General features: G+C 40.0%; 1 protein-coding gene across 1 annotated transcript in view; it reads left to right on the top strand.

The window, feature by feature from the left end:
* The window catches only part of DNAAF9 (dynein axonemal assembly factor 9), a gene marked incomplete at both ends in the record, with an annotated part of 63,640 nt that overhangs the window by 18,067 nt on the left and 27,727 nt on the right, over positions 1–17,846 (top strand). Inside the window, 15 exons of the mRNA XM_079534860.1 lie at positions 216–322; positions 1,799–1,876; positions 3,585–3,683; positions 4,275–4,330; positions 5,335–5,470; positions 7,293–7,374; positions 8,112–8,148; positions 10,581–10,668; positions 11,066–11,142; positions 11,371–11,415; positions 11,902–11,947; positions 12,278–12,389; positions 13,727–13,797; positions 14,524–14,574; positions 15,402–15,489. Coding sequence (XP_079390986.1) covers positions 216–322; positions 1,799–1,876; positions 3,585–3,683; positions 4,275–4,330; positions 5,335–5,470; positions 7,293–7,374; positions 8,112–8,148; positions 10,581–10,668; positions 11,066–11,142; positions 11,371–11,415; positions 11,902–11,947; positions 12,278–12,389; positions 13,727–13,797; positions 14,524–14,574; positions 15,402–15,489 — 1,173 coding nt within the window. The remainder of the gene's footprint in view (positions 1–215; positions 323–1,798; positions 1,877–3,584; positions 3,684–4,274; positions 4,331–5,334; positions 5,471–7,292; positions 7,375–8,111; positions 8,149–10,580; positions 10,669–11,065; positions 11,143–11,370; positions 11,416–11,901; positions 11,948–12,277; positions 12,390–13,726; positions 13,798–14,523; positions 14,575–15,401; positions 15,490–17,846) is intronic.

Genomic DNA, 17,846 nt, shown 5'->3' with positions numbered 1-17,846 from the left:
TTCTTAGGCTGATAACTGGAAAAAGGGGTAAACTTGAGGTGTAGAGAAGGAAAAGTCTTCAAAAGCTGCCTTCCTCACAAAAACGCACATATTTGAAGTTGGACAAATAAGATAATCAAGAGCCAGCCCTTATTAGAATCTCAGAGCACTCTAAGGTTGTACAGGAGCTGACAGTGTCTGTGAGAGAATGGTTATGTGAATCTTCTCTTTTGCAGGTCATCTACAGATCTTTGATATGTTCATTGTCGAGAAGTGGCCGATAGTGCAGGCTTTTGCACTGGAAGGAATTGGTGGTGATGGCTTCTTTACCATGAAGTATGAAGTGAGTACTTCAGTTTTTCATTTTCCTACGTCATCCTTTTTGAAACAGAAGTAGATTCATGGAATCATTTTTAGCCAAAAATGAGATCATTTGACTTGTTGCTCACAGTAGGCTCAGCTTTTAAATTGGGTGTTTTTCCAAGCTGTGTTTTGAATGTCCAAGGATGGAGACACAAGACTCACCAAAAGACTGTTATGAGCTGCCCAATGCTCAGTCCTGGCTAAATGGTTGTTATTTCACCTGGAGCCTTCTGCTGTGATTTAGAATGCTTTTCTTTATGTTCTGTGGTATCCTAATAGCAGACGCACAACTCCTTCAGCTTTGCTAGTTGGGAGCAGATCTTTATGAGTGCTGTAAGAGAAGCTGCTTAGTAATGAATGCTGTAGAATGAGCTGAGAAAATGGCTGTTGCTGAGAAAATTGGAGCAGTGAGCATGTTACTTCACCTCTGAGCCATGTTCCAGCATGACTTCTTGCTTCCTTCCTCCTCCAAGTCATAAGGGGATTTCAAGTGGGAAGTAGCATTCTTAGCTTTTTACATAACTGCTTTTGCATGGTTCTCTGTCAAGCAGCTGCTGTGTGTCACAGGCAGGGAAAGGAGAAACGATCTGTGGAGGGAAGTGCATTTGGGATTGCTGTAAATGGTCTATAAATTAATACTTTCTCCATTATTAAAATGGAATGGCTTTTCTTGATCCTCAAACTTAGCTTCCCTCTGCTGTGCGTTCAATGCTGCTAAATTAGAATATCTTAAATCCACTGAGAGCTTGCTAACCTTTTTTCAGTATTTTTAGGGCACTTGTTCTCTTACACAACAACACTGTAGGAACTATAAGAAATGTCGTGGGTGTTATGTGGTAGAATAAATGTTATACGATTTGCTTGAGATACTGTTATCTGGTTTTGTTTGGGAAATGGTTGTCTTCATATTAGTAGTTGAAACAACTCTGTAAAACAGTGAGGCTTAGAGGGGACAGAGTACAAGCAGAAGTCATTCAGATGCAGGTGTCCTTCAGCAGTGTGTTTTTGAAGAGTGTTGTTGTATGCATCCTTTTAATGCTTGGAAGAATGCAGTGCTAATTGCCAGGTTCAGCCAGCTTTGTCTAAATGTCAACTTTGCATGCAATGTGAATGGGCAATTGTATAGCACCTGAAATCAGCAGAAAATGGACTTTTCCCTTCTGGTTGCACCAGCTGCCATTATTCCTAACTGTTTAATTGAGTTTTCAAAAGAGTTTTGTTTGAAAGATGGGAGCAAGGCTTTGTGCATATTGAAGCTGGTGAGCATTCAGAATATTTGCATCCTTTCCAGTCCATTCCTTTGTAACCAGTAATGGAAAAATACTTCTAAATGCAGAGTTAAGGAGGGCTGTGGCTGGGCAGTATGCTGTAGGTCTGTTTTCAATGCATCTCAGACCTGTATATGGGATGTTTCTCGTGGCACTTCTCACAGAATTACATTTAAAATATTTTTCAGTTAATGGATGTCAGCGTTGATTTGTGGAAAACATACAGCAAGATGGATCCTGTTTCCTTGGAGGATTTGCTCTTTGAGGTAATACTGCAAACAGCTGCAGAGCCTACAGAACTTGAAAATAGCTAGACATGGGTTCCTTGTAACTCTTAAAATCACAGAATGGCCTGGGTTGAAAAGGAGCACGATGATGTAGTTTCAACCCCTTGCTGTGTGCAGGGTTACCAACCAGCAGACCAGGCTGCCCAGAGCCACATCCAGCCTGGCCTCGAATGCCTGCAAGGATGGGGCATCCACAGCCTCCTTGGGCAACCTGTTCCAGTGCTTCACCACCCTCTGAGTGAAAAACTTCCTCCTAATATCCAACCTAAACCTCCCCTGTCTCAGTTTAAAACCATTCCCCCTTGTCTTATCAGTATCCACTCTTGTAAACAGCTGTTCCCCCTCCTGCTTACATGCACCCTTCAAATATTGGAAGCTCACAAGGAGGGCTCCCCAGTCCTATTCTGTAAGCTAAGCAAACCCAATTCCCTCAACCTTTTTTCATAGGAAGATGCCAGAAAGTCTTAAAAAAAGAGTCCCTAAATGGCATTATTCAGGTCACAGGACTGTGTACGAAGTACAGAGGGCTGTATGTTTGTGTGCATTAATCCTTCCTTTGTAGTAAGGGGAAAAACTGCCATACATGCAGCCGTTTTTCAAGGAAAGAACACTTCCATGATTGCTTCATAATTGCTTTAAGTGGATAACAGTGACACATAGTGGTTACCCTGGAGCTCTGTGAAATACAAACACACACTGTAAAGTGATTTCTCAGTTGAAGGAGGGCAGATCTCAGTGCTTGAAAATGGAGCCATGAACATTGTTTGTCTTTACATGAATTCTCACAATGAACTTCCTGCATCTCTGACCTACCATAGAATCATAGAATGGCTTGGGTTGAAAAGGACCACAATGATCATCTGGTTTCAATTCCCCCTGCTATGTGCAGGGTCACCAACCTTGAATGCCTGCAGGGATGGGGCATCCACAACCTCCTTGGGCAACCTGTTCCAGTGCTTCACCACCCTCTGTGTGGAAAAAACTTCCTGCTCACATGTAACCTAAGTCTCCCATCTTAGTTTAAAATACCCCTTGTATGTGTTCAGGCGTTCAAAATAGGATGTTATTTCAGCTGGGACAGCTTGCACACCAACTTCTGCATTGATGGCAATCCCATCTCTAAATGTAGGTCAGATTTTCAGGGATCAAGGTTGCTAATTTATTCTTCAGTTTCTAGTTTGGCAGCAAAATAAGCTTGTAATATGTCGCAGCTTAGGCAGTGAGTATTCTCTATTAATAATCATCAGTAATTGTTGCCTATTTGGAAGGGAGATAAACACCTGGGACCATTTTGTAGGACATAAGTCTATTCTGAAGCACGGTTACTTACCCTTCTGTTTTCTTATAAGTCTTCAGCATGAAAATTATTGACTTGAAACTTTCTCTAGAACATTGAAATGAATGAACAAACTGTTTGTACAATTCTGATTTTGTAGACCTTGATTTTAAAAATGCCTGGTTTTCTTAGTAAGGACAAAGTCGAGTGAACTTAGAATATTTCATATTTATTTTTACTTTTTTATTTAACAGCTAGAGGATATTTACATGTTTTTGTTCTTTCTGTGTCATTTTACAGACTCTATTCTGTACTGCATACAGAAATGTAATTTGGGTTCATTGAGTAACATCAGTGACTTCTTACTCTGGTGTAGCACTCAACAGTTAATGTTGAATATTTTTCTTCTAGGATTTAATGACTTTTGAACATCAGTGGACCAACTTTTTTGCTAATTTTGACACTGAAATTCCCTTCATTCTGGAACTATCAGAATCTCAGGCAGGGGAGGTATGCCTACTTCAGTTACTCTTTGAAATACTGGTGTCATCTATATAGAAGTAATAATAAGCATTCCAAGTTGTTGCTGTGTTTATTTCCCCTGCCTACCCCATCTCACCTTTTATGTTTGAGGAATCAAAACCTGTACTTCAAGATCACCACTCATCTTATCTGTACATGGCACGGGACTGCATGATGTCATTGAGAGTGCTCACTGATAGTACAGCTTAGTTGCCTTAGATCTGCACAGCACGTCTCTGTAGGTGGATCAAGTGTCATTTCAATGGGAGCTCCTCTTTGTGCACTGACAAGTTGAGGCTTCACAAGTTGAATCTCAGGCATGACTGGTTATAACATAGAATATGGATAAAAATAATGCAGTGCATTTGCTTCTTGCTTTTTTGGTAGTGGCTGCTTTTTTTTTAAGCTTATATAGAACTTAATGGTGTCTAGGTTTGTTTACATAGAAGGGAAGTAGTTTTTGAAGGTTGAGGAAACTTAGAAGAAAATTCGGATTGGATCTTGATAATAAAGAGAACAAATCGCATTCTATTCATTTGCTCTTTAATCAGAATGCTTTTTTTTTTTTCTTTTTCACAGCCTTTCAGAAGTTATTTCAGTCACGGAATGATCTCAAGCCATATAACAGATAACAGGTATTAGTCATTATTCCTTGTGAAATTGTGGTGGTGTGAGTTTCTTGAAGGTTATTTCCATGTTTCTGATGCCAGAAGGATGCTTGTAATTCCTTTTAGGTCTGTTCCAATATTACATCTTGTCTTTGCATTTGTGCAGAGGCACTTTTACAAGGGATACCTCAGATTTTCTTGGGTTTTAATTCTGTAGATGCTACATGGAGAATGTCACTATAAGATCAAGTCTTCTTTCCAATATGATCAATTTCTTCATGGTCGCGTATCAAAATAAACTCAAGAACTTACTTGAAAATTTGGATCTTCTGTTTATGATACAAACAGCTAAAATAGGAAGGTTGAAGGAGTCAGTTTACTACTTCATGTCACAACACACGAAACCAACGTTTAAAACAAGACAGTTTAAAAACTCAATCTTGGCCTACGTAAGTGGTGGAATTTAGGTCATCTTAAGTTTGTTTCGGCCCAGAATCTTCACCAAAGAGAGGAGGGAGGTTTGTGTTGCAAAAGCAAGCATTCTGCTGTTTTGAGCTAAATAAAGGTTGCTTAGCTCCTCAGCGTCTGTGCAGATTCTTCTTTATTTGGAATTCCATGATGTTGAACTAACCCCACTGTTGATTGTTTTCAGAATTGTGTGTTATTATTCATTTAAATAATGAAAAGCCTTGATCTCAGCAGCTGGCTCATGGGCCCCAAGCCAGAAACTAAAACCAAACTGAGTTTGTTGAATTCTACTGTACTTATTTCAGGGTTTTGAGGTGTGCTGTTGTGTACTAAATAAATAAGTCTGATTTATTCGAGTCCTTTTTCCTTTGGAACTTGGTCTTTTCAGTGGGAAGGTTTATGACTTTTATCAGTGTAGCTGTATCAAGTTGTTTGTCCTATTCTAAGCATGAGGAATTGAACAGTTTGTCCATCATACTTGAAAGCTTGGATTTCGTTTGTTGCTTCCAGTTTTCCTCCAGTATCTGGGTAGTAATGGCTTCTTTTTTATTTTGTTTTCTCAGCCCCAGCCGGCAGCCTTTCGTTCTGTTTGGTAGCCACTCAACAAAAGAAAACTTGAACTCTGGTAATTTCAATTTTCCATCAGAAGGACACCTTGTTCGAAACACTGGCCTTGGTGGGAGCACAGCTAAACACATGGTAAGGTTTTTCAGTAATTATCCAACACTTTAAGGGGGGGGGGTATATTGTTGCCTTTATATATTTTTGTGCCCTTAAAACACTTGCTTTCCATTAAAGACCTTAATGCAGAAGAACATATGTTACCTTAATGCTGGAACAGGCTGCCCAGAGAGGTTGTGGATACCCCATCCCTGGAGGTGTTCAAGGCCAGGTTGGATGGGGACCTGGGTAGCCTAGTCTAGTATTAAATGTGAACGTTGGTGGCTCTGCCTGTGGCAGGGGGGTTGGAGCTTGGTGATCCTTGAGGTCCCTTCCAACCCAAGCCATTCTATGATTCTTAACAATCAGATGCTTTTTTTTCCCTCTTTCCAATTCAGAATATGTGGATGTTTAATCATGGACTCCTGAAAGCAGTCCTTTAAAGGCTACTTTTTATTTCTTTTAAACTTGTGGTGCTGTATATGTGTGGATGAGGGAGAGCGAATTATAGCTGATGCTCATCCTAGAAGTAAAATCTTTATCATAGTGGCATACACTACAGTTAACTCATACATATACATACATATACAGTTAACTCTGACACACGGAGTTTGATTGAATCTCGGTTATTTAGCTGTTTCTTTTAAGAAACAGCAAGTTGTTTTGGGCTTTTTCTTTTATAATGGCTTTGTAAGTACACAAGAATACATATGTATATCCAGTATGTACATCCAAATTCCAGCATATGCTTCAGGAGCTGAACAGTTCCTAACTTTGAAAATCTTTCTGGTGTTCAACGAATGTTAAGATTAAGCTGTAAGATTAACTTGTTTCCATTTCCAAGTAAAAGCTTAGTTGTAAAACATATGATGAGGTCGATGGCTTGTTGCACTACTGCGCAGGGGACGTAAGTGGGGAAGCGGCCCCAGGGAATTCAGATCCTTTGCCTGGCTGGGCTGGGTGCATCAAGAAGGTAACTCACAGCGAAGGAGGAGAGGTAGAGTGCAGCTTGTGTTGTGTAGTTCTCCCTGCTGGCTCATCTCTGTGCCCCTGGGAGTGTCCGTCAGTTGTGCGAGTCCAGAGTTTGTGCTGTTGAGGAGGTGGATGTGGTTGAGTACAGGTCATGCGGAGTGAACGTGTGATTGAGGGATTGATGTTATGATCTTGTCACGACATTTCACACGTAGCTGCCTGATGGATGGATGAATATGGGTACTCCGGACACTTCACGTGTGTCAGAGGCCTGAGAAAGAAAGAGTTGTGTTAGCATTCCAGTGAAATCTCATTCACCATTTGCTGCCGTGACTTTATTTCTCTGAAGACACCTCCAATTTTGTTTTTTCTCCCCATGTTAACGTTCCAGTTGAGTCCATGTGTGATCTCTCAGAATGCAAGTACAATTTTCTTATGATGCAGTACCTGCTCCATCTCTTGTCTCACGATTCTGACGTTGTTCTTAAAAAGATGGTTTGTTTACAGGTACAGGTGAAACTGTTTTAATAGGGTACCATGAAACTAGTAAATAAAGCCAAGTGCAAGCATAGTTATTGGAACCTGACACACTTCCCTTTTCATGAGAAGAGCAGTTGGCATAGGAAGCTGAAAACACATTGTTAACACTTATGGAAGTCAGAGCTCATCTCCTTTCCAAAGCCTTTGAATCGTTCAGGTCAAGTAAAAAATGAAATAGACCTTTGAAAACGTAAGTAGTTCTTTTTAAACCAGTGAAGTCTGTGTTGTATGCTTCTTGTAGTATATCAGTTATTAGAATACTTAAGGGGAACTTAGTTTATTGTTCGTTATTACACCAATTCTTTATTTCACTAAGGTCTCTCTATGTCTCATTAATACTGACCACCAGGTAGTGCAGTGTGTATCTCCAAAGGGACCTTTGGCTTGTTCAAGGACCTATTTCTTTGGAACCACTCACATTCCTTTCCTGGGTAAGTATGTTAAGCACACCGGCTGGTATTCTAAGGTAGTGCTTCTCTTTGATTATTTAAGACTTCCAGTTATTAAAAGTTGGCTTTGATTCCTTTATGAGTGTTAGGCCATGTAGTCTTTGCTCAGTGGTTGATTATGTGGGTTTTTCATGGAGAGCAAAAGTGAAGTGTTGTCCAAGGATTTTTTTGAAAGAATAGAAAATTATTTGAGTCAGTTTCAGTCATCTTTCTATGATTGAAATGTAATATTAATCTTCCCTAATAAAAGCAAGCCAAATGAAAAAAAATTGAATTAGCTTAGGGTCTAGGGAGGGATCTGTAAATAAATTCAGTCTCCTTAGTGTTAGTATACATCTTCAAATTGATCCAGCTCACTAAGTGTTAGAAGGTTGTCAGAAACACTGAAGACCAAAAGAACTGTAGCATGTGTTTGCACTAGTCATGCTTTTTCCTGGGCATCCATTAATAGCACCTTTGGGAGAAAGGACCCAGCATGAGAGTCGTCTTTGTTCTGACCCAGTGGAGCTCTGCTGGGTCTTAATTTTAGCCATTGTATGTACAGGTTCTACTGCCGTGAGTTCGTCTGTGCTTTGATCTTTGAATCTACAAACAAGTTGAAATTATACAAAGTGTTGGATAATGACACAAAAAATATGCAGCAGAACTGTATGTCCAAGAGGTTCTGTGTAAATGCCTTCCAAAGGTGCTCAGAATAAACTTTTTCTTTTTCTTTACAGGAAACGACAACGAGATACACAAGAAACCTGAACAAGTGTAAGCTCCAACTTTATTCCTTAACTCCTTTGCTCTTTCAGCTTTGTTGCAGTAGCTCAAACCCCTTTTAGTCAGCAGTGGCCATAGGCATTTTCAGAGCTACTTTTTAAATTTAGAATGGTGTGAATGTGAGAAGATTGCTAAGGATGCTGATGAGCAAAACAGGAATTGCTACATGGTGTGACATTCCACCAGCTCTACAGTGAGATGTTAAAGGCAGTGTTAGCAAAGTTCACTTCATTTGAATTACTTCAAAATGCACCTTAAACCGAGGGTGGAAATATGTAGAACTGGGAGTGGGTTTCATGGAAGTAAAAGTCATTCTTAAACTAGTTTCATCAAGCTGAGGTTTGTATTTCTTAGTGAAAATTCCAACATGGACTACCTCTAGATGGAAACTGTCCCCTCACCAGTGCTACATAGAGGGGAAGGCTTCCCTCCCTTGACTGTGGCTAATGCTGCCCAGAGTGCTGGTGGAGTTTTTAGTAGCAAGGGCACAATGCTGGCTTATCTTCAACCCACCAGAACCCACAGGTCCTTTCCTGCTGGGCTGCTTCCCAGCTGGGTGCCTCTGGTACATGCTGGTGCCTGGAGTTGTTCCTCCTCAGTGGTAGGGCTCTGCATTTCTCCCTTATGGACTTCTCTGAGGTTCCTGGCAGCCCATTCCTACAGCCTGTTGAGATCCTCTGGATGGCAGCACCACCCCTTGGCACTCCTTGTTTTGTGTCCTTTGCAAACATGTTGAGTGGGAAGTAAAGTGAACTTCTGTTTTTTGTATTTCTTTTTTTTTTTAGTAAGCTACAGAGCTTTCAGTGATGTTGACCTTAAGAAAATAACATGATTTATCCACACCGATTCCTGCTTTTTTTCCATAGAAGATAGTAGATAATCTACTTTGGGACTGCTAACAAACCAGGTCTTGCCATAGAAGCTTTCTCCTCCTTACTAGATAGGATATTTTCAGGAACCTGGTTTTAGCAAGAAAGAAAAGATGTGCTGGAGGGAGCTAGCACACATTTTTGCCTTTAGTGTTACAGTTTTAAAATGAGCAGAAGGTTAGGAGATCTAAAGCATGTTAGTTTGAATTGCAGCCCCTTGTGAGATGATTTCTTGGAACTGTTCTGAGGTTAGTTAGAAGAAGAGTACCTCTAATAGGGATTGTTTGAATCGGCCACTGTCTGTCTGGGCAAGTTTTGGTGTGTTTTGAGGTTTCTTCATATTAGACTATGCTTGGGAGCTTCAGATTCTTTCTTCCTGTCCTTCAGAAATGCTTTGCATAGGCTTATACACTGTATTGTTTTCTTTCTTTTCCCCTCCATCCTTCCCTCATAATGCAGCAGTTGCAGAAGAGTACAAGTTCAGAGAAGTAGGGATGTGTTGTTGACCTCTACATCTTTATACTCCAACTTGGGTCCAAGACAAGAGGCTGATGCTTTTCCAGCTTAGCTGCAAGACAAGAGGCCGATGCTTCTTAGTTGGGCATAGATTTTTGTTTTCATTAGCTCTGTGGCTACAAACACGTCAGGAATTGTAAATCACTTCTGGCTTCACATAATCTTTGTTTACTTCAGTGTAGTATTCTCTCCAGAGAGAATTGGCCTAAGCCTGATGTAGGTGCTCTCGAAAGGTGGTGACTGGCTCATTGTAGATTTATCTTTTGTTTGACATTCACCAGAAGGAGACAGTCTCCAAAGTTGGTTCCATGTGTTTACCAGCCTGGTTTTTGCAGAACATGGGGCTACCATTCTGTTTTGTTTGAGTATTTATGGTGTGATCTTCAACACAATCCCAATGGAAAACAGTAATAAGACATCTTTTTCCCTTGAAAAGAGCAGGGCTGTTTTTCTGCCAAGAGTTTTTTGTTGAGATATTGTACAGTTTGAGCAACACCAGGTTTTGCTTATTTTTTTTTTTTTTTTTTAAACTGAGATATTTAGCACAAGCTACATCTGTAGTCATTTGAATGAGGACTGCTTCCACGTGAGGGAGTTGGAGAGTTAAGAGGAATTGGAGAATGATGAAATTGTGTGAGTTGGAAGGGACCTCTAGAAGTCAGCTGGACCAACTGCCCTGCAGTGAGCAGGGACACCTGCAGCTCCATCTGGTGCTCAGAGCCATGTCCAGCCTGACCTTGAGTGTCTCCAGGGATGGGACATCTGCCACCTCTGTAGGCAACCTGTGCCAGTGCCTCACTGCCCTTTTTGGAAGGAACTTTTTCTTTATATCCAGTCTAAATCTCCTCTTTTCTTGTTTGAAACCGTTTCCCCCTGTCCTGTCACAACAGACCCTGCTAAAGAGCCTTCCCCCTTCTTTCTTACAGTCCCCCTGTACTGAAAGACTGCTAACAACATATAAAAAAATGTTCCTTTTGAACAGTGGAAGAAACCAAATTCTCTCCATCTAGTAAATGCTGTGTTTGTGTTTCTCTTCAGTATGCTGTTGTCGCAAATATATACTGCTGTTGTAGAGGCTGTGCTTGCTGGCATTGAGTGCTATGCTAAAACTTCCACTGAATCCAAGGTAAATGAAGCACTGATTCTGTACGTTGTCATTGTTGATTTGGATTACTTGCAATGTAAGATCACATGCAGACACCCCCCACCTCACCTCCCCAGAACCCAAAATATTTCACAAACACTTCAGTCAACTGCATAACATAAATAAGGTTAATACTGTGGCTTCCAGCCAGGCTTTTTGTTAGAGAAACTTCAGAGTATCTTACTATGTAACAGTTTTTTCATCTTCCATGAGTTTCCCTTAATTTACAGTAAGAAAACTGGGAGATGTGAACAAATTTTCTTGGGTGCCTTGATGTGTTATTATTTACTGTGTGGTCTCTATTTTAGAGGTGCTCTTGCAATTGCTGGAATGTTGAAGCACAGGAAAAGATGTTTTATTCCCAATTTCCTTTTTTCAGGCCAAGGAGGCAGCAGAGCAGATGCTGATGTCTGTGTTGGACAGCCTGCATTTAACACAAATGAAAACTGTGCTACGGTAAGGATTTTCAAATACTTGCTGATCTACAAATCATGTGAGTGTGTTAGCTTCTTTTGGGGGAAGAAAACAGACAAAATGTTAATGGAATTTGCATAACTGGTGAATTTTGAGACTTCATAAAGTGTTCAAAACCTCTTACAATCGTGATAAGTGCTTTGTTTTTCTTTCCCTGTTTATTCAATCACTCCAACAATTATTAATCTGTTACTGCTTTTTGTTCTACAGCTCCAAAGTTGCTTTTCAAATTCAGGCTGTGAATAATCATGGAAGGTTTGTATCACTTCTTGTTATTAATGTTATCAATAGATTGTTATATAATAATAATTGTTATCAATAGATTAAGCTTGTGGTTTTTGCTTAATCCAGTGAGTTTGTTGTTCTTTTCTGGAGACTGAGAAAGCATTGCAGTTGATTATTTTGTACGAGATGCCTCAGTTGCTTTTTTGCAATGTCTCCAATCCCATCAAATCTTAGAAACCTCTTTAAAAAAAAAAACAAAAAAAAAACAAGTGAGCAGAATATTTTTATTAACTCCCTTAATCAGTAGAAGCAGCACGAGCCCATCATGAGTTTCCATTTAAAACAGTGCTTTTAACTTGTTTAGCGTTACAAGGTTGTGCTTTTGATCCCCATGTTGTCTAATTAACCCAAATGGCCGACACAGATAAGAACATATGTTAAGATGAAACAGTGACTGTTATAAAGTCACTCAAAATGATCAGTCATTAAATATTTAATTATCCTTTTTTGTTCTAGAGTTACTCCATTGAACAATGAGGATAGCCTGAGTTTGATTAAAACGGTAAGTAAGCAGTTCAATATTTGCCTTATATATTTCTATTAGAAAGCAGAGCTTGAGTGGCTCTTTGGGTGGAAGTAATGTAGGAGGAGAGATAATTTCAGATGCCGAACCTGAGACAAGATGAACTTTGAGTGTGAACTCAGACAGTGGACTTTGAAGGAAAGCATTAACGTATAGTTAAAATCTGTCTTTCCATTTCAAAATAGAAGCGTTGTGTTCAAGGAAGTAAAAAAAAATAATAATAATAATACACAGGATCTGCTGCATTCCTTGAAATACTTTAAATTCTGCTTTCTCTTCCTTTCCTGTCCAACTGTTTGATTGCTGCAGGCCTCTATGATGGTGTTTGACATTCCAGACTTGCTCGCAGGAAGAGGATGCTTGGGATCTGTTGTCTTTTCAGAGTCATTCCTAACATCACAGATACATGTAAAAGAAAAAGGTAACTACTTTGATTCTAATTAATTCTAATTAATTCTAATGCTGACATTGTCATACTCTGAACTTTCTTGCTGAAGAATAGCAAAAGGGCTTCTGATGGGTGTTATTGCTATTATGTTTTTAAGCCTTTGTTAATTCAAAGATCATGAATGTTTTAGCTTGCAGTAATGAGAATCTATTGTCAAGACAGTTTTCTCTGAGCTCACTGAAAGAGCTTTGGTTTTGTAGCTGCTTTGTCCTATGACAGAGCTGGGGTGTCAGAATTGAAGTGTGGTGGTAATCTTCCCAAATTTCCTTCAGTCTTAGTGATTGTTTGCTATTGTAGCTCACTTTCATCACTCTGTTACACTCTTATATTAACTAAAATGTGCTTTAATTTCAGTTGTTTTTGTGCTTGAAAGTTAAAATGAGACAAAACTATATAGTCACAGAATGGCCTGGGTTGAAAAGGAACACAATGATGATGTAGTTTCAACCCCCTGCTGTGTGCAGGGTCACCAACCAGCAGACCGGGCTGCCCAGAGCCACATCCAGCCTGGCCTTGAATGCCTGCAGGGATGGGGCATCCACAGCGTCCTTGGGCAACCTGTTCCAGTGCTTCAACACCCTCTGAGTGAAAAACTTCCTCCTAATATCCAACCTAAACCTCCCCTGTCTCAGTTTAAAACCATTCCCCCTTGTCCTATCACTGTCCATCCTTGTAAACAGTCATAACCCCTCACTTGGTTTTGGAATAGTCTTAGATTTAACATACAGAGTACTGTGTGATAGCTTTACCAAGTGCATGTTTCTCAGACTGTTTACCCGTGTCAGAGAAGCATAGTTGTTAAGATTGTCTGGATAATATCTATGAATTCTTGTATCCAGACATGCTGTGAGGTTTTTAACTGTGTGAGATGGGATGTTTTTGGTAGAGAACAGAGCAGAGGAGGAAGCATATCCTGTTGAAAAACTACTATTATGAAGATATTGGTTAAAACTTTGTAGTCCATCTTCAAATAGAAGTCTTCAGCTGCAGTTTGGGATAGGTTGCAGGCAAGGATTGAGAAGGTAAATCTGTATCTCAGGCCATACTGTGAGCTAGAAAGGGGTAGCAAATAGCCAAAAAGCTGGTTTTGGTAAGAGGTGCACCAGGGTTCTTTTTTGTATTGTGTGGTGGTTCTGGTTGTGTTACAACACAGGAAGACTGAGAGCTGCTCCCCTGGGAAAACTTCATTTAAAAATGAGTCGTAATGAGGCAACTTGTATTTTACAGAGAAAGTGCCAGTCATTAACATTAAACAGTCTGAAGTATATGGATGGTGTATACTACTTTGCTTTCCATTTACTTCCCTGCAGATGGCAGTATTAATTCAGAAACCAGCCACATAATTCTGACTGCAGCTATCCCACGATACGCATCTTGGCTGGTTAGTATGCAAAAACTTGTTCCAATTTTTGTCTGTAAATACAAATTGACAACTGAGAACTTGTTTTAAATGTATGGGTGCATGGAGGAAAAAGTATAGGACCCATGCATTGAAACCAAATTCTGTGATGCTATGGTTTCTATGTTTGGACAAGGAGTGTGTGACTTGTAAGTGGAAACAGGCTGTTGTTTCCATTCATTACAAGATGAAATCCTTTTCTTTTCATCACTGCTTCAATTTTGAGCTGTGTGGAGGCAAGAACATGTAACTTAAGAGAAATGTGTTTATTGTGAGGGCACTTAAGGTCAATTCAGTGCCTGCCTCAACCTCAAGGTCTGTTTCTTGACCTGTACTGTAGGAACTGTTAGAGATATATTTCCTCTGACATTATGAATGTTCAGAAGATGGATGACATGATCCCTACTTCTGAACCACTTTAGTAATAGTGTGTTTAAAAAGACTGAATAGGATGCACTTTTGTTTGCCTATGCAACTCAGTTTTAGTCTGTGTGGAAGAGTTCAGTGGGGAATATCCCCTTGAATATATTTCTAAGAGCTGCTTCAGCCCTATGGTATCAAAAAGCATAGAGCTGCCTTTGAAGCAGTCTGATCTCTGGACTTTTAACTGTGATTCTTGTTTTCCCTGAACCTTCTTTAATGATTTTCCTTTAAATTAACCTTGTTTTATCTACTAACTGTGCACATGGGAATGTTTTCTGGCTACAGGTTGAAGATAGCGATGTGAAACTGTCTGAAAAGGCACAGCTAATATTGAAGGTAAAATTGAACATTTTTGTGATGAGATTATGAGATAATGAGATTATTTTTCTCAAGAACTAATATTCTAGAAATTTTGACTGCTAGTAAAATAGGCATTGAGCATGCTGCTTCTTCCTCTTCTATGTCAGAGTTGTGTTTTTCAAGCTTTGACCTACAAAAGAAGTAAATATACTGTATGTAAGAGTTGGTAGTTTTCTTTCATTGAAGGAATGACAAAACCCAAGAGCACAAAGCTTTAACAAGGCTGAGATTGCATGGAAGTCTTGCAAGGTATTACCCATGGGCTTCATGTGTTCCAAAATAAAAAGACAACAGAGCCGAACCTCAGTGCTGCTCTACGTGCAACTTCCTTGTAACTTAATTAGGATGCTAAAATGTCTAAAGGAAAACACTTCAAGCAGTATGAAAAATAAAAGAATTTGGGATCTGGGAACATCTTAAACCACACGAGTTTCACATTTCTGGCTTCATTTGCGGTTTCCAAGGATCTTCATTACAAATAGATTTATTTTCCTGTAGCGTATACTTTAAGTTCAGTGGACTGACAATCTAAAAACCAAAAGCTGTGCCTTGTGGTTGTGACAGTAACTTGCAACTTAATAGCTGTTGGCAAAACCATATGGCCCCAGGAAGTTCTTTGAGAAATTATGCTCTTGACATGCTGTGTCTTTCACTGCTTCTGCATCAGCGCAGTTTCAAACTCTTGAAAAGTTCTGACAGCTGCTGTTGAAGAATTCTTAAAGCAAAACCATAAGAGAATATTTCTATCTGAATTATACTCCATGATGTGGTCTGTGATACTACTGTTTGTTTTTCCTGTTTAGGAAGACAAATCCTTTCTGGGCACTTTACTTACTGGAGATGATGGAGCTTATATTTATTCTAGCAACCCACAGGCCATGCCTGCAGAAGGTGAGTGCATTTTTACTTGCATGCAGCATCAGTTCATTTTTTGGTGTGTTTTTAAGTATGAGAGATGCACACGTGTTGGGATTCACAAATCTGGTGTCTGTTTGTACCATAGAAGCTTAGAATGGCTGGGGTTGGAAGGGACCTCAAGGATCACCAAGCTCCAACCCCCCTACCAGAAGCAGAGCCACCAACCTCCACATTTAGTACTAGACCAGGCTGCCCAGGGCCCCATCCAACCTGGCCTTGAACAGGCTGTGCCTTCTCCTTTAAGAGCTCAAGTAGCACAAGTATCCCAGTAATAATGACTAAAGACAACTCTGAAGAACTGTTAGCTGGATTTGCCCTCACTTCACACTCATTGCAATAATGTCCCTCGCTTTGCTTTCAGAAAACTCAGAGCAGAATAAATGTTTTTTCATAACTTTTTTTATTAGGGGATAGCACTTCTATGTTCCTCTGTCCAGAGAAGGTGCTGCTGTCACAGTGTAGTTGTACAGCAATCCAGTACAATGACTACTATTTGAAATCTAAGTGCTTTATATAAGCTGACAGACTTTCAGAGAAAATACTCAGCTTTCATTTTCGTAACTACAGAGGGTGAGGACTGAGGATAAATGACATGCCAGGCAATTAAACAGCTTTCACACGGTGGAGTTTATTTGCACTCTAAGGATTTTAAGGGAGAGGTTAACGTAAAATAACATACTTAGCAACTTTGCAGCACACTGCTGGCTGTGCAAGCTCACTCAGTAAAACCAGAAGGCTGAATGGTGAATTTTCCCTTTTTGCTACATGAAAACTTGCTGTCTGTTCCACTTGAGCTGTCTGTTTTTTCCCTGTTTTGGTACATTTGACTTAAATGTTTCTGTAACTTTTGGGTTGGAGGGTTATAAGTAGGTGATAGAAAGACCGCTGTGTAACACTTCAACGAGGGAGATATTTCCTTAGGTGTCAAGTGAAAATCAACTTGATGCCATTCCCTTTCATGTGCAGCTCAGTTTGCTGTGCTCCCATTGGAGCCCTGCTGGTGTTGCAGCCATGTAGATAGGAAAGGTTAGGTGAAAAAAGGTGCTGGCATGGGCACACGTCTCTCTATCATTTGTGCCTTGCTATATTAAGCTTTATATGTTGAAAAGTCATGTGGAAAAAAAAAAATACAGGCTTTTAACCCTTTTCTTTGGCATGTTAATATATCTATGCTGTGCTTTTGTAGGGTGAGTCAATCACTCTTACCAATTAAGCTGTCGCTTCTGAGATTGATGACACATGAAAAATACATACATAGCACGCCAAGTTGTTCTTTTGACTGTCTTTACTGCTAGAAGAGGCCATTTTGCTTTTGATTAATTACTGTTCTTCTGGGCTTCCTTTTCTAAAATAGGAAAAAAAGAACTAAATCTGGCTTCTGCCTCTTTTCCTAACTGACACGTTCACAGAATCACCGAGGTTGGAAAAGACCTTCAAGATCATCCAGTCCAACTATCCACCTCTCACCAATAGCTCTCACTAAACCGTGTCCCTCAACACGTATTCCAAACTGTGTGATTTTTCTTTGGGATCTGATAAAAACACTGTCCCAAGTGCTGGGTTTTGCCATCCTTATTCCTCTCCACATCAGTTTCATGAGGTACAGCTTTCTGGTGTCGTGAACAACGTGGCGGATTTGTTGACACCTAAGCTTTGTCTCCATTTTACTTGCTCTGAATTCAGATCTTGAATTCGTGTTGCTAGCATTGCCCTACTTAGAATAGCAGTGTGTTATATAATAGTCATCTTTCCAATGCAGCTTTAGTGTTAACTGAAAGCTTCACTCTAAAACAGCTGTGTTCACAGCTCACAGACTCTGCTTTTTAGGTGCCTGATAGAATCACTACCTAAACGTTGTGACTTGAGTCATATCAAGCTCTTCTCAGTGTTATGGCTTAATAAAAAAAATGAGCAGTTTTGAAGATCTCACTCTGAGTTACCTTTTCAAGAGAAAAATGGTCTAATTCTTCATTGTTTACCTAAATGTTGTTTGATAGATGGAGCTGTGTGTACAGTCATTTGTAACTGTATCTCATAGCTGTTCTGCTGCTCAGCTTTGCTTTTTCTTAGAGCATAGCTCCGAGCAATGCTGCTCTATCAAATAAGAAAACCTTTCCATCGTGTGCTTCCCTTTATGGGATGTGATCCTGCTTTCAGTGCATAACGTAGCACAGGTAGCAGAGGTCCAGTGAACAGCCCCAGCTTATGGCTTCCCTATGCCAACCAGAAACTAGCTGTTTGCTGTATCAGTTTCTAGGACTTGGATGGAGCTGGCTTTTTATCCGTGACGCTGCTGAGCCTTGCTGCTACTTGTTTTTCCAGCTGGTTCT

The sequence above is a fragment of the Tetrao urogallus genome (assembly GCF_951394365.1).
Source record: "Tetrao urogallus genome assembly, chromosome: 4".
Classification (NCBI taxonomy): domain Eukaryota; kingdom Metazoa; phylum Chordata; class Aves; order Galliformes; family Phasianidae; genus Tetrao; species Tetrao urogallus.
This window is presented reverse-complemented; position numbering and strand designations above follow the sequence as displayed.